A 13,503-nucleotide genomic window follows, 5' to 3' on the forward strand; every position below is an offset into this window, starting at 1 on the left:
CAGTGCAGGTGGGGAAAAGGGGGAGCGGAGCGGGCAGACGGGGAGCGGGGGAACGGAGCGGGTGCAGTGCAGGTGGGGAAAAGGGGGAACGGAGCGGGTGCAGTGCAGGTGGGGAAAAGGGGGACGGAGCGGGTGCAGTGCAGGCGGGAAAAGGGGGACGGAGCGGGTGCAGTGCAGGCGGGAAAAGGGGGTGCGGAGTGGGGCAGGCGGGACCTGTGGGGAGAACGGAATGGAGCGGGTGCAGTGCAGGCGGGAAAAGGGGGAGCGGAGGGGGCAGGCGGGAGCTGGGGGAACGGAGGGGGCAGGCGGGAGCCGGGGGACGGAGCGGGTGCAGTGCAGGTGGGGAAAAGGGGGAGCGGAGTGGGGCAGGCGGGGAAAAGGGGGGGGACGGAGCAGGTGCAGTGCAGGCGGGGAAAAGGGGGAGCGGAGTGGGGCAGGCGGGGAGCTGGGGGAACGGAGCGGTGCAGTGCAGGCGGGGAAAAGGGGAGTGGGAGGCAGGCGGGGAAAGGGGGACGGAGCGGGTGCAGTGCAGGCGGGGAAAAGGGGCGCGGAGTGGGGCAGGCGGGGAGCTGGGGGAACGGAGTGGGGCAGGCGGGGAGCTGGGGAACGGAGCGGCGCAGTGCAGGCGAGGAAAAGGGGCAGGCGGGGAAAAGGGGGACGGAGCGGGTGCAGTGCAGGCGGGGAAAGGGGGACGGAGCGGGTGCAGTGCAGGCGAGGAAAAGGGGGAGCGGAGTGGGGCAGGCGGGGAGCTGGGGGGGGAACGGAGCGGGCGCAGTGCAGGCGAGGAAAAGGGGGAGTGGAGTGGGGCAGGCGGGGAAAAGGGGGACGGAGGTGCAGTGCAGGTGGGGAAAAGGGGGAGCGGAGTGGGGCAGGCGGGGAGCTGGGGGAACGGAGTGGGCGCAGTGCAGGCGGGGAAAGGGGGGAGCGGAGTGGGGCAGACGGGGAGGGGACGGGACAAGCAGGGGCAGAGCTGTCGCGGCAGCCGGGGAGGATGAGGGGGAGTTATCTGCCAGGCGGCCAAGGGCGAAGCAGAGGGGTCGCCTCACGCCTGAGGGGGGCGCCAGCGGGGGGAGGAGCCGCGGGGCCGGAGGCGGGGCCTCGCGCAGGGGCGGGGCGCTGGGGAGCCGCGGGGGGAGGGTGTATTGTTCCCGGCGCGGGGCATGCCGGGCCCGCCGCAGCCCGCAACATGGCGTCGTGCTGTCACCTGTGTGTGTGAGGAGGGGAGCAGGAGCTGGACGCTGCGCCCCAGGCACGGCCGCCGCTAGAGATCCCAGCCCCCCGTCTTCCCCTCAGGGACCCCCGGCGCTCAGCTCCCTCCCTCAGCGCGCGAGGGACCCTCTCCCTTCCCATCTCCCCCCGCCATGGGGGGGTAGCGGGGCCCGCCTCACTTCTGCCCCAGGGTCGCCCGGTGCCAGCCCCATGGGGTCCCCGGCGGCCGCCGCGGCTGCGGACTCGGCCCAGTGGCTCTCGGTGAAGGAGGAGACCATCTTCCTACACGACGGGCTGATCCGGGTCACCGACCTGGCCGAGCTGCCCAGCGAGATCATCGGGGTGGCCGAGCCCGGGGACACCGAGCTGGAGGTGAGCCCCCTCCCCCGCCACACACCCCTGCCGGGAGGGGGGCTGCCCCATGGGCAGGGCGGGGGGTGTTAGGGTGGGGGGGGTGAGGAAGAGGAGAAGGATGCCCAGTGAGGGCTTGGGGGGGACTGGGTGAGGATGGAGGTGGTGGGAATCAAGGTGAGGAGGGTGGTGATAATGAGGGGAAAGGATGACAGAGGGAGGATGGAGGTTGGGATGAAGAATGGTGGATGCAAGAAGGTGATGGATGATTTTGGGGAGTACTGAATCCAGAGATCGAAGTGGTTCAGGGTATTAATCAGCCCCTACCTAATGGTGATGGGGCTAGAGAGGGAATGAAGATGGAGGGTGAAGGATTGAAGCAAAATCTCCTTGTTTGAAATCGGCAGGGTTAGAAAAAAAATCTGTGTGTTCTAGAACAGCCTTTGATGTATTGATTTTATCCTTATTTTAATTGTTGTTTTTGTATAGTTAGCAATTAAATCTATTTGTCTTAGTGCAAAGCGTCTGGGATACTTGGGTATCTAGGTGCAGTATTTAGGCTGTTGTAATGATTATTATTAAAAAGCAAGGCGAACAGCTGGGTTATTCATCACAGCTTCTGCCCCTCCCACAAATGTTGGTAGCTCTGGTGGAAGGCGAATTGTGCAGCTGTGTGTATTTGTGTATTCTGTAAAATATGCATCTTTTTTTTTTTTAGTGGTGTTTCCTGTGACTGTGTGTAGATTGCATCTATTCGGTAGACTGCATCTTTTGCTGTATGTCTCTCTTCTCCTTCTCCCTCTATCACCCCACCCTCTCTCCCTGGTAGTGTAGCTTGCAATGACACAGGGTCTTTGTCAGAGAAGCAGAGTGGTGTTATCTAAGTGGGGATGGTTCAGCAGCTTTATCTGTGTATTGTGTTAGGTCAAAGGCATGTATTTAGGCCGCAACCCCTTTAGTGAGGTTTTGGCTGCATATCAAGGTGTTGCCAAGAACCCACAAGCCACAGCAAGTGCAGAAGCCTGCAGTCTTGACAAAATCACTGCTAGATTCTGGTGACAGGACGCTAAATTTGCTGTTTATGAAAACTTCCTCCAGCTTTATCTAAAAAAGGAAGGTTACTATTATTATTTATTATTATTATTATTTTGCTGACTCTGACTCTTTCCTCTCTGTGAGATGTCATTGGGGGTGGGTCTAGGGGCACTGACCGGTTGTCATGAAATGGATATTGCACAAGTCACCCACCATAAAAGGCTCTTCCTATTTGTGTGATATCTTCTGTTTCTTTATTTTTTATATCTCTATTTAAATGGCATGACTTCTCTCTTGTGATCTGAATCCACTTTGATGTTCAATGAAACATGTATTCAGAAATTGATTTAAACCTCACTATATACTTGTGTCAAGTATCAGAGGGGTAGCCGTGTTAGTCTGGTTCTGTAGAAGCAGCAAAGAGTCCAGTCCTGTGGCATATACTAGAAGAGACTTTTTGCAGCATGAGCTGAGCTGGGTGAATACCCACTTCTTCGGATGCAAGCAGTATATACTTGTGGAAGCAGTAGTGAGCAAATCATCTAATTACTGTACTAGAATGTCTCATGGGCATGCCTAGATCTCTAGTGTGTTTGTTCCCTCATACAGTAGTAAAGGATTCCTATTTTTTCTTTGATACACTCTTATTTTCATGATTTTACAAACTAGACCAGAAACTTTCTCCAAAATGAAACTTGACATGAAGGGCCTTAGTATTGGAGCCATATATGTCTCTAAAACTTCAAATAACCTGCCCTAAAATTATTAGTGGGGGAGGAGTGGAGTGGAGCAGAGCAGGAAATGAAGTTTAAGGCTATCCTATGTTTTATTACAGTTGTGTAAGGCGCTATAAGCACGGTGTGGGTGTGATTTAAAATAACAAAAAAAAAAACCCTCTGAAATGGGAAGGTTAGAGTTTGAGTGCTGTGTGTGCTTTTAGTATGAAACCTTATAAATGGCAGTCTGCTATGATACCTTTGCTTGGTTAATATGTAATCTTGAATTGGGGAGCGCTGAGACACCAATACACCTCTACCCCAATATAACGCGACCCGATATAACGTGAATTTGTATATAATGCAGTAAAGCGGTGTTCCGGGGGGGCGCGGGGCTGCGCACTCCGGCGGATGAAAGTAAGTTCGATATAACGCGGTTTCACCTATAACGCGGTAAGATTTTTTTGGCTCCCTAGGACAGCGTTATATCAGGGTAGAAATGTATTTTGTGACACTGAAAATAGTAAAAGACCTTAAAATGAAAAGATACCTTATTTTTAAAAATTGAATTAGTATAGTATGCAGACTTAAATGCTTCTGGCATTGGGGTGTGCAGAATTTTGATCAGTTGAGATTTTAAGTGACTAGTAAAAATGTTCTGTACCTACCTACTACAAATTTTCAGTAATTTGCATATAACTTCTACTGTGCATTTTATATATAACTCTTATCCTTCCCTGGTAAACTGTACTGAATTTGTTCCAATAGTGACTATATTAAAAATATTTTAATATGTGAAGTTGCGGAACTATTAACTAAGGTTTGTAACCTGTCCTTTAAATCGGCTTCGGTACCCGATGACTGGAAGTTAGCTAATGTAACGCCAATATTTAAAAAGGGCTCTAGGGGTGATCCCGGCAATTACAGACCAGTAAGTCTAACGTCGGTACCGGGCAAATTAGTTGAAACAATAGTAAAGAATAAAATTGTCAGACACATAGAAAAACATAAACTCTTGAGCAATAGTCAACATGGTTTCTGTAAAGGGAAATCGTGTCTTACTAATCTATTAGAGTTCTTTGAAGGGGTCAACAAACATGTGGACAAGGGGGATCCGGTGGACATAGTGTACTTAGATTTCCAGAAAGCCTTTGACAAGGTCCCTCACCAAAGGCTCTTACGTAAATTAAGCTGTCATGGGATAAAAGGAAAGGTCCTTTCATGGATTGAGAACTGGTTAAAGGACAGGGAACAAAGGGTTGGAATTAATGGTAAATTCTCAGAATGGAGAGGGGTAACTAGTGGTGTTCCCCAAGGGTCAGTCCTGGGACCAATCCTAGTCAATTTATTCATAAATGATCTGGAGAAAGGGGTAAACAGTGAGGTGGCAAAGTTTGCAGATGATACTAAACTACTCAAGATAGTTAAGACCAAAGCAGATTGTGAAGAACTTCAAAAAGATCTCACAAAACATTTTGGGCAACAAAATGGCAAATGAAATTTAATGTGGATAAATGTAAAGTAATGCACATTGGAAAAAATAACCCCAACTATACATACAACATGATGGGGGCTAATTTAGCTACAACGAGTCAGGAAAAAGATCTTGGAGTTATCGTGGATAGCAGTGTGCAGAGGCGGTCAAAAAAGCAAACAGGATGTTAGGAATCATTAAAAAGGGGATAGAGAATAAGACTGAGAATATATTATTGCCCTTATATAAATCCATGGTACGCCCACACCTCGAATACTGTGTACAGATGTGGTCTCCTCACCTCAAAAAAGATATTCTAGCACTAGAAAAGGTTCAGAAAAGAGCAACTAAAATGATTAGGGGTTTAGAGAGGGTCCCATATGAGGAAAGATTAAAGAGGCTAGGACTCTTCAGTTTGGAAAAGAGAAGACTAAGGGGGGACATGATAGAGGTATATAAAATCATGAGTGATGTTGAGAAAGTGGATAAGGAAAAGTTATTTACTTATTCCCATAATACAAGAACTAGGGGTCACCAAATGAAATTAATAGGCAGCAGGTTTAAAACAAATAAAAGGAAGTTCTTCTTCACGCAGCGCACAGTCAACTTGTGGAACTCCTTACCTGAGGAGGTTGTGAAGGCTAGGACTATAACAATGTTTAAAAGGGGACTGGATAAATTCATGGTGGCTAAGTCCATAAATGGCTATTAGCCAGGATGGGTAAGAATGGTGTCCCTAGCCTCTGTTCGTCAGAGGATGGAGATGGATGGCAGGAGAGAGATCACTTGATCATTGCCTGTTAGATTCACTCCCTCAGGGGCACCTGGCATTGGCCACTGTCGGTAGACAGATACTGGGCTAGATGGACCTTGGTCTGACCTGGTACGGCCTTTCTTATGTTCTTATTTTGATGCATGGCTATATATTCATCCAGTAAATTGAGCTATTGCTATTCTGATTTGATGCATAATAAACAAATTTCAACTGTCCAAATACTCATCTGCTGTGAGATGATTGGGGATAGGGAAGATATCTTGCTGCTGCGTTGATTAATTAACTTTTATTTATACTTTTAAACTTGGCAAAGGGCACTCAACTCTGGATGGAAGTTTATTTGGTAGGTAGTCTTTACATCTAAAACAATTATATAAATGAATGGATATCCCTAATTCTAGGAATCTCTCTGCATTTACCTGAGAGAGAATAACATCCAAAGAAGTTACTTTGTTTTTTTCTGTATGTTTATTTGTAGTTCTTTAAAGTCTCATTCTCTTTTAAAATAAATGCAACAAGAACAAAAAAACCTTGACATAACACTAAGATTGTAACAAATTGAAAATAAACAGGATATTTAAAGTTTAAACCTGACATTCCCACTCCTGTAAGATTTTGTTGGGGTTTTTAAATGGAAGGTTATGAAATCTTTACACTCACAAGGAGAAAATATGTTCTTGCAGCAGTGGTGCTGGTGCTGGGGGTGCTGCTGTACCCCCTGGCTTGAAGTAGTAATAACAAACACCAAATACATGGTTTCCATCATCAGCAACCCTGTTATAAAAATTGTTCCAGCATTCCTGCCTTGCAGTATCCTTTAAAGATTAATTTCCAAATTTCAGTGTTTCATTAAATAAGCAGTCTTTTAAACTTGTATATCTGTGCACATGCAAAGTAAGTATATGTACTATAAAAAGTCTGTATTTTCAGTGAAAAGTGAATCACAAAAAAAGCTGCTGCAGTGATCAGTATTGACAATGAAGTCCTCTGCCAAAAGAATATATACAACATTTAGTCATTGTACAAGCTTCCCCACTAATATTCCTCAACCCTGATGTATCGGGATGAGAGTTTCAAGGTGTATTCAGTCCTTGGCTTCTCTGAGACTAACAAGGATGCCAGCAATGGAGATTGTTAGTCTCAGTCAAAGCCCCAGTGCACAAGTGATGACATTACAATGTTTTTTCATATAGCCCATCAAATGGTAATAAATTTTTGCTCTGTACCATGTAGGTTGGATTCAAACCAGTCAGTGACTTATGTGGAAGGCCAGCAGTTCTAGAGTTAACAAGTGGGAGGTTCAGTTAATGTAAAATGGCACTTACTTTGAAACTTTTCCACTGGGGAAATAAATGTGAGAAAAGTCCAGTTTCTTTTATGTTAGTCATAGGACTAAGTAAAATATAAATGCCAGTGGTCCCACTGCTGTCTTAATTCTTATACTTTAAACTTCACTTATCTGCCTAAGAAAAACAGCAGTCATTGGGACATCCTCTCTTAATGGTCTTCAGGGTTAGCCTGGGAAAATCCGAAGGACCTTGTACTTGGAGCTATAAATACTGCTACACCTGTAGCCGGCCATCTAGGCCATGTCTCTGTCCTCATCTGATGAGGATCTAGTTACCTGTGCCCTTCTGTGATATGAATAGAATCAGTGGGGTAGGTTGCTGGAATAGTGCTTTTCATAGACATTTATTTACCTGTGTGAGAGAGAGTAGCGATAGCAAGACTGCTGTTCAGATCTTGTGTGTTTTGTTGCAGTAGCCATAGGTTGTAGTCAATGCTTGAATCATCCACACTGAGATCTGCAGTAGGTTGTTTAAGTTAATTTAGGTTTGACCCATCTGGGATTAACCATTTGTCATGGGTTAGCCATATCTTCTACTCAGACTTGAAAAACTTCCCAGATGCTTACTAGCTGATGGAGTAACCCTTGAGATTATAGGGGAGCGTCAGCTCTGCTATAAGAATAGGAGAACTTGTGGCACCTTAAAGACTAACAAATTTATTGTAGCATAAGCTTTCGTGGGCTACAGCTCACTTCATCGGATGCATGTACTGAAGTGAGCTGTAGCCCACGAAAGCTTATGCTACAATAAATTTGTTAGTCTCTAAGGTGCCACAGTACTCCTATTCTTTTTGCGGATACAGACTAACATGGCTACTACTCTGAAGCTCTGCTATAGTTAAGGTTGACACTAGTTGGTGTGCTCAAGGCCCCCAGATGGCTTCATATCACAATCACAGCTCTGCCAAGTTTCTCCAACTAATCCCGCCACCATTCAAGACGGCTACACTTAATACAGGGAACGCAGCTGAGGGGCATGCATATAACTCCTAATGAGTGTCAGCTCTGAGGGTGGCAAAATTAACGTTTTATTGGTGTGTAGTGTAACTTTATATTTCCTAGTTTTCAGAGGTTTAAGTTTTGTTGAACTGGATGTTCTGGAAGGACACGAGATAGCACCAGGCAACCTTAACTCTGCATTAAGGAGGTTCTTTTTTTCAGTGAATAGATATAAAAGACAAGGGTGGGATCCCCATTAGCAAGGGGCAGTACCATTGTGAGAAACTGAACACCTTAATTCCAGTGTTAGGATTTATAGCAGAATGCTGCTCCTGGAACTTTCTTGGGGTGCTCTCTTTCACAATATCCTCTGGCTTAGCTGGTGTATTTATAAAGTCTCTTATCTCCCTGGCTGCAGAAAGAGGGGATGGTTCTCTATTATCTGGGCATTTACATCATACTTATAACTGTAATATGAGTACCTTTTCTGCTCCTACCATAGCCCCTGATTTTCAGATCCTCTTCCACTGTAAATACTCCAGAATCTGTCTCTGCTGGTGCTCAGAGCTTTCCTAAGCAGCAGCGGTATGAAATTATGATGGTTCTCAAAAGTAGCATTGCTGCTCAGAAGGATGACACTGGATCAGTTTACTGCTTGGCTCACATTTGGAAGGTTATCTTTGTCACCATAAATGAAAGCTTAAATTCTATGTAAGTTGACAATACTCTCACTCACCAGGGCAAATTATCCACTTGCTTTGTGAAAGGATTTTTCATCCCGTTCTTTGTTTGTTCTTTCTTATGAAAGTAATCCTGAAATCTTGGCCTGTCCCACCAACGGTCTGACTTGCTCTATAGTGTGGATGCTATTGTTAAATGTTTTGTATCACCAGTTACCTTTATTCAGATTTCAGTCACATTTAAAAAAACAACTCTGAAAGGCACTAGTCCAAATTATAGGTCAGCAGCCTGTAGAACTTCATTTTAAATCATAATCTAGCTACCTCATATGGAAAATGTTAGAGAACATATTTTTTGGAATTTATTCTGCAAATATCTATTATGAAGCATATTGCTTATCACCAACTTCAATGAGACTACTTACTGCAGTAAACACTATGCTCTGCAGTGAGTGCAGGATGAGGGTCTGGATTTCCTCCCCCCGCCCCTTTTAATAATTTAGATCCAAATATTTAAATAATAAAAAAAACCCCAAATCAATATTTTCATATTAAAATAGATTAAAACCTCCCACATAGATTTTTCTTTTATTAATGTCTGTATGTATTTTAAATCTGTGCTGAGAGACAGTAGGATTGTTAACAAAGGAAGTGCAGGTAGAAAAATTATATTACATTTGATTGATATTTGTGTGCTCTTTTTATATACTGTGAAGGATACTAAGGATGTTTTAAATATTAAATTGTATGCATACATTTTAATTATTTTCTTATTTCTCCTATGGCATATTTCAAAGTGAGTGATTAAACTTATAGTGCTTCCACAAGGGAAACATGGTTCCCACTTTTAGCTGAGCAGTTAATCATGCTTCTATATACAGCATAATATGAATCAGAGATTTTGAAGGAGGAGATATGATTAAAATTACTTGACATATTTTTAAAAACTAGAGCAATCTCTGAACTCTGATTATAAATTGAAGGTATATCCTGCTATGTATTGTGCTACAGTAGCTGAAAGACTTGTTAGGAGCAATGGAATACAGCAAGAGTATTATGTAACAATTTCAAAATTGTATGTATTTTCAGATTTGAAACATGCCAAATATTACATGTGTACATATACATCATATGTAATTGCAATATTATAGTAACATTTTCCATATGCAATAATATTGATCTAAGAAGAATGAAATATAGAAATTCTGTTAGTATTTGCAAATAACAATGAACACAATCTTTTATAACCAAGAAATTCACTTGAGTAATGCTTTTTAGAGATTCTAGGCCAGACACCAGCAGACAAGCATGCCGTTCCCTAACCGTCTGTGTGCTGTGCAGCTCTGGGTCAGCACTCTGACCCCAGCAGCCTGCCTACAGCACAACAGCCCCAACCTGGTCTCCACCAGCCTTCCTTACCATTTGCAGTGTGATCCCTCACCCTCAGACCCAGATTTCCCCAAAACCATCTGTCCTGAAATGTCCAGCCTTCTCCTGGAACGTTCACAGGAGTATTAAGGGGCATTGCTCCTTTAAAGAGACAAAAGCGCAGCAGCTTGTTTCTTTAACTGGAGTTAGTAATCACTGCAAGTCAAACACAGCACTGAATTGATTTAGAATAAAAGTAAAACAAGTTTATTTAATTGAAAAGAGAGTTTTTAAGTGAGTTCAAGTACAAAGGATAAAGACACAATGGTTACAAGCAAATAAAAGTAAAATACACTTTCTAGTGGCTAAGACTTTTTCTTTCTTGCTACATACCAGGGAGTCTCTTACCATCTGGCATAGAGATGCTCTTAGGGTCATACCTCCCCCTTATCAAACTGCAGGAAGATTAGCCACTGGCTGACCCAGAGGCAGCAAGTCAGAACCCTCTTTTCTTGGCAGGGCAACTGCCATCATATTTTGTTTCCTCTTTATAGGGAAAATTCTGTTTTGTCTACTTTATTGGTTTACAGTCTCCTAGTAATAATATCAGTGTATCCATAATTGTTGGATTGTGTACATTGTTGTTACAAACATTTCACGTGATATTAATGACCAGTGTTAATAGATTTCAAATTGGCATATTGCACATCACCTTTTAAATAAATATCATGACACAGTGTGTTAGGTATAGTGAGTATGTCAGGCCTGACAAGAGTAGCTGACACAGAGTAGTGAACTACCAGTATGCCTCTGTGTCACAACCTCTTATTCAATTGGTGTTTTTCATCCCATCTATGCTGAGAGCGGATTTTAAGAATATATCCTTTACATATTTTGCAATTGGCATATGCTTGGAGTAAATGGTGTACTGAGCTGATTCTATGGTGTTCATGGGATTTATGGCTTACTGCTCTTGAAGGCTTTACTGATTTCTGTTGTGTCTCTTCAGAAATTGTATTAACCAGAATTGCTAGATCCTAGTACAGTGACACAATCCATCAGGCTGAGGGTTGAGAGTTTGTACACAGTATAGCTTTTTGGAACAGTTTAAATTTTGATATACTCTTGCTATGCATTTTACTTTGCAAGAATGTCTTAATCTAAGAAATTCTGGTATTTCTGTCACAGAACTTGGAATTCACTGTTTTGCACTAGGTTTTTGCTTAAAGAATAAGTGATCACATAAGAAAGCAGTTGTCCTTATATGTTACCTGTGTTGAGTTGGAGAAGGATGACATTTTAGTTATGGGATGGGGCTGGAAGTCAAGAAGGTGCATTCTATTTTTGACTCTGCTTCTTTGTGCTTTGGTTCCTTCATCTGTAAAATGGGAGTAATACTTACTTAATCCAAAGGGTGTTGGTGAAGTGTACTACAATCCCCAAGAAACTTTGCTGTGTAAGTGCAAGGTTTTGGATAAGTGTGTAGTAAGAATTCTATTCTTAAACTGATTATGTGGAGAAATAAGTGAGTCCTATCTAGAAATTTCAAAATCTCTCTCCTGAATTATAACTCTATAGAAGAGGGTACTTTTCCTAACATGCTCACTGTGGTCTAGGTGTATAATAAATATATAATCAGTTTATTTTTTCTAGTACTTCTAAATTATATTACATTTTAATTAACACTTTTCAAATCCATAAAATTCCTTGCTAATACATTTTTCACTTCCACTTTTGGCTGAGTAGGTCAGTAAAACTAATTTATTTAGCCTGAAACTCTTCATAAAGTACATACAGTACATACCACTAATTGAAATGCACTACACTGGAACAGATACATTATTGGGATGTCTACAAGGAATCATTTTATGATAGTGAGTGGTCTTCATGGCTGTTTAGATGCAATAGTATTAACAAAAATGCTCCTCAATTGGGAAGTACTTGACTAGTACCAAGTGGTATTTAACATCTTATTTTAACACATTGTTAAAGTCTATACACCAGTCTTCCAATACAGAATTTGAAAATATCAATAAAGTTGAAATAAATTAACACTCCTATTCTTTAGGGAAAAAATGCCATGAGGTCTTCAATGTCCTCAAGTGGAAGAGGGTCTCTTTTGTTCTCTTTCAAAAGATGACATCTTTGGCAACATGCTGGGCCTTATTTTTGTGCTTAAGCATTGGTGTAGTGCTGACTGGAAGCAAACAGTGCTGTCTGCTAAATGGTTGCTTTCTATAGAAGTCTGTATCAGAAGCAACCAGATACTTGGCTTGTGAAGTTGCATGGAGTCACCACTAGAGGTGATAGGGCTTCAGGCTGTAACAGATTTAAAAAAAAGAGAAAATTCATACTATAAGCAGTGGCTATAATGTTATAGTTGATGCTTGTAAAGTCTTGCATCACTGGAGCACTTTGAAAACATGTCTTAATCAGTTCACAAGACAGGATTTTTATTTATAAAGTTTGAGATTAATATATTTCATATGTGAAAATTGTCTTACTCTAGATCTTTGGTCTGCAGAAATATTTCTAAACATGTATGCAAGCAGAATATATTAATGCTTATTGCACTGATAGTTAAGCTTCATACTTGATTTAATTACTAGACAATTTTCATAGTATTACATTTAGAACCTCTCTTCTGGCTATATGAATAGATTCCTTTGTAGCAACCTTCCCCCCACTTACCACCTGTTCAATATACCCTTTGATATATTCGGGAAGCTAACTTTCTTTGCCATGGTTTTTATTATTTTCTGTAATCTCGTTTACGGGCAAGGAAATTGACAAATTTAGTGATAAGGCACTAAGAAGCAGTTAAGACTCCTTGTGGTAATTTGAATAGATATGTATTCAACTACTTCTGCTTTTCTTCTTTTATCCTAGAAGTACTAATCAAAGCTTAAATGCCATTGTTCTTGAGAGATCAGGAATTCTTGCACACTTAAAATTGGTTTAATCTCCTCTTGATACAGGCATATAAATTCCACCAGCATCACTGAGAGAATCGAGCACAGAGAGTCGGTTTCAGCACAGACTGTAAAAATTTGGTGATGGTTTTTATATTGCAGCAGAAATAATGTATCTGCTTATGTTATATGTGCACACAGTGTATTGCTGTCTGCAGATTTATGAGGGTCAAGTATTGCTATAGTTCACTTTCTTGAAATATAATCTTTTCTGTACACAAGCTCGTGCAACATTTTGTAGGTCTGAGGAAAATAAAAAAGTACTGCATCATCTAAAACCAAATGTCAGGAAAGGAAAAACCCCAAGACCAGACTCTGCATGATGCATCAAATTAGGGATCAGAATGTAGGAGATCTGGCCTAGTGGTCAGAACAGGAGTTATGTCTAGTGGATGGAGCGGGCTTCCAGGTTGGGGAATGGAAGCGAGGATCAGAACCAGAGTCATCTGCCAGATACCAGAGAGTCAAGTCAGAGCTGGGGTTCAGAGCCAGGATTGGTAGCTGAGGGTGAGGAGGGAGGTGAAAGGGCAGGAATCAGGGAAGAGGAAAGGATCAGGCACAGAGCCAGAGCAAAGAGGGAGCTAGGGGTGAGGCAGGAGTAAAGAGCCGTGCAGGAATAGGATTGGATGTGGATTT

General features: G+C 42.7%; 1 protein-coding gene across 8 annotated transcripts in view; it reads left to right on the forward strand.

Annotated features, from left to right (window-relative positions):
* Positions 1-1,168: 1,168 nt before the first annotated feature.
* Positions 1,169-13,503, forward strand: part of HECTD4 (HECT domain E3 ubiquitin protein ligase 4) — a 112,829-nt gene continuing 100,494 nt past the window's right edge. For all 8 annotated transcript variants that reach the window (XM_039504791.1, XM_039504792.1, XM_039504796.1 and 5 more), the window contains exon 1: positions 1,169-1,581. In XM_039504791.1, the coding sequence (XP_039360725.1) occupies positions 1,420-1,581 (162 nt within the window). In that variant the 5' untranslated portion in view covers positions 1,169-1,419. The remainder of the gene's footprint in view (positions 1,582-13,503) is intronic.

This window comes from Mauremys reevesii, linkage group 18, assembly GCF_016161935.1.
Source record: "Mauremys reevesii isolate NIE-2019 linkage group 18, ASM1616193v1, whole genome shotgun sequence".
Classification (NCBI taxonomy): domain Eukaryota; kingdom Metazoa; phylum Chordata; order Testudines; family Geoemydidae; genus Mauremys; species Mauremys reevesii.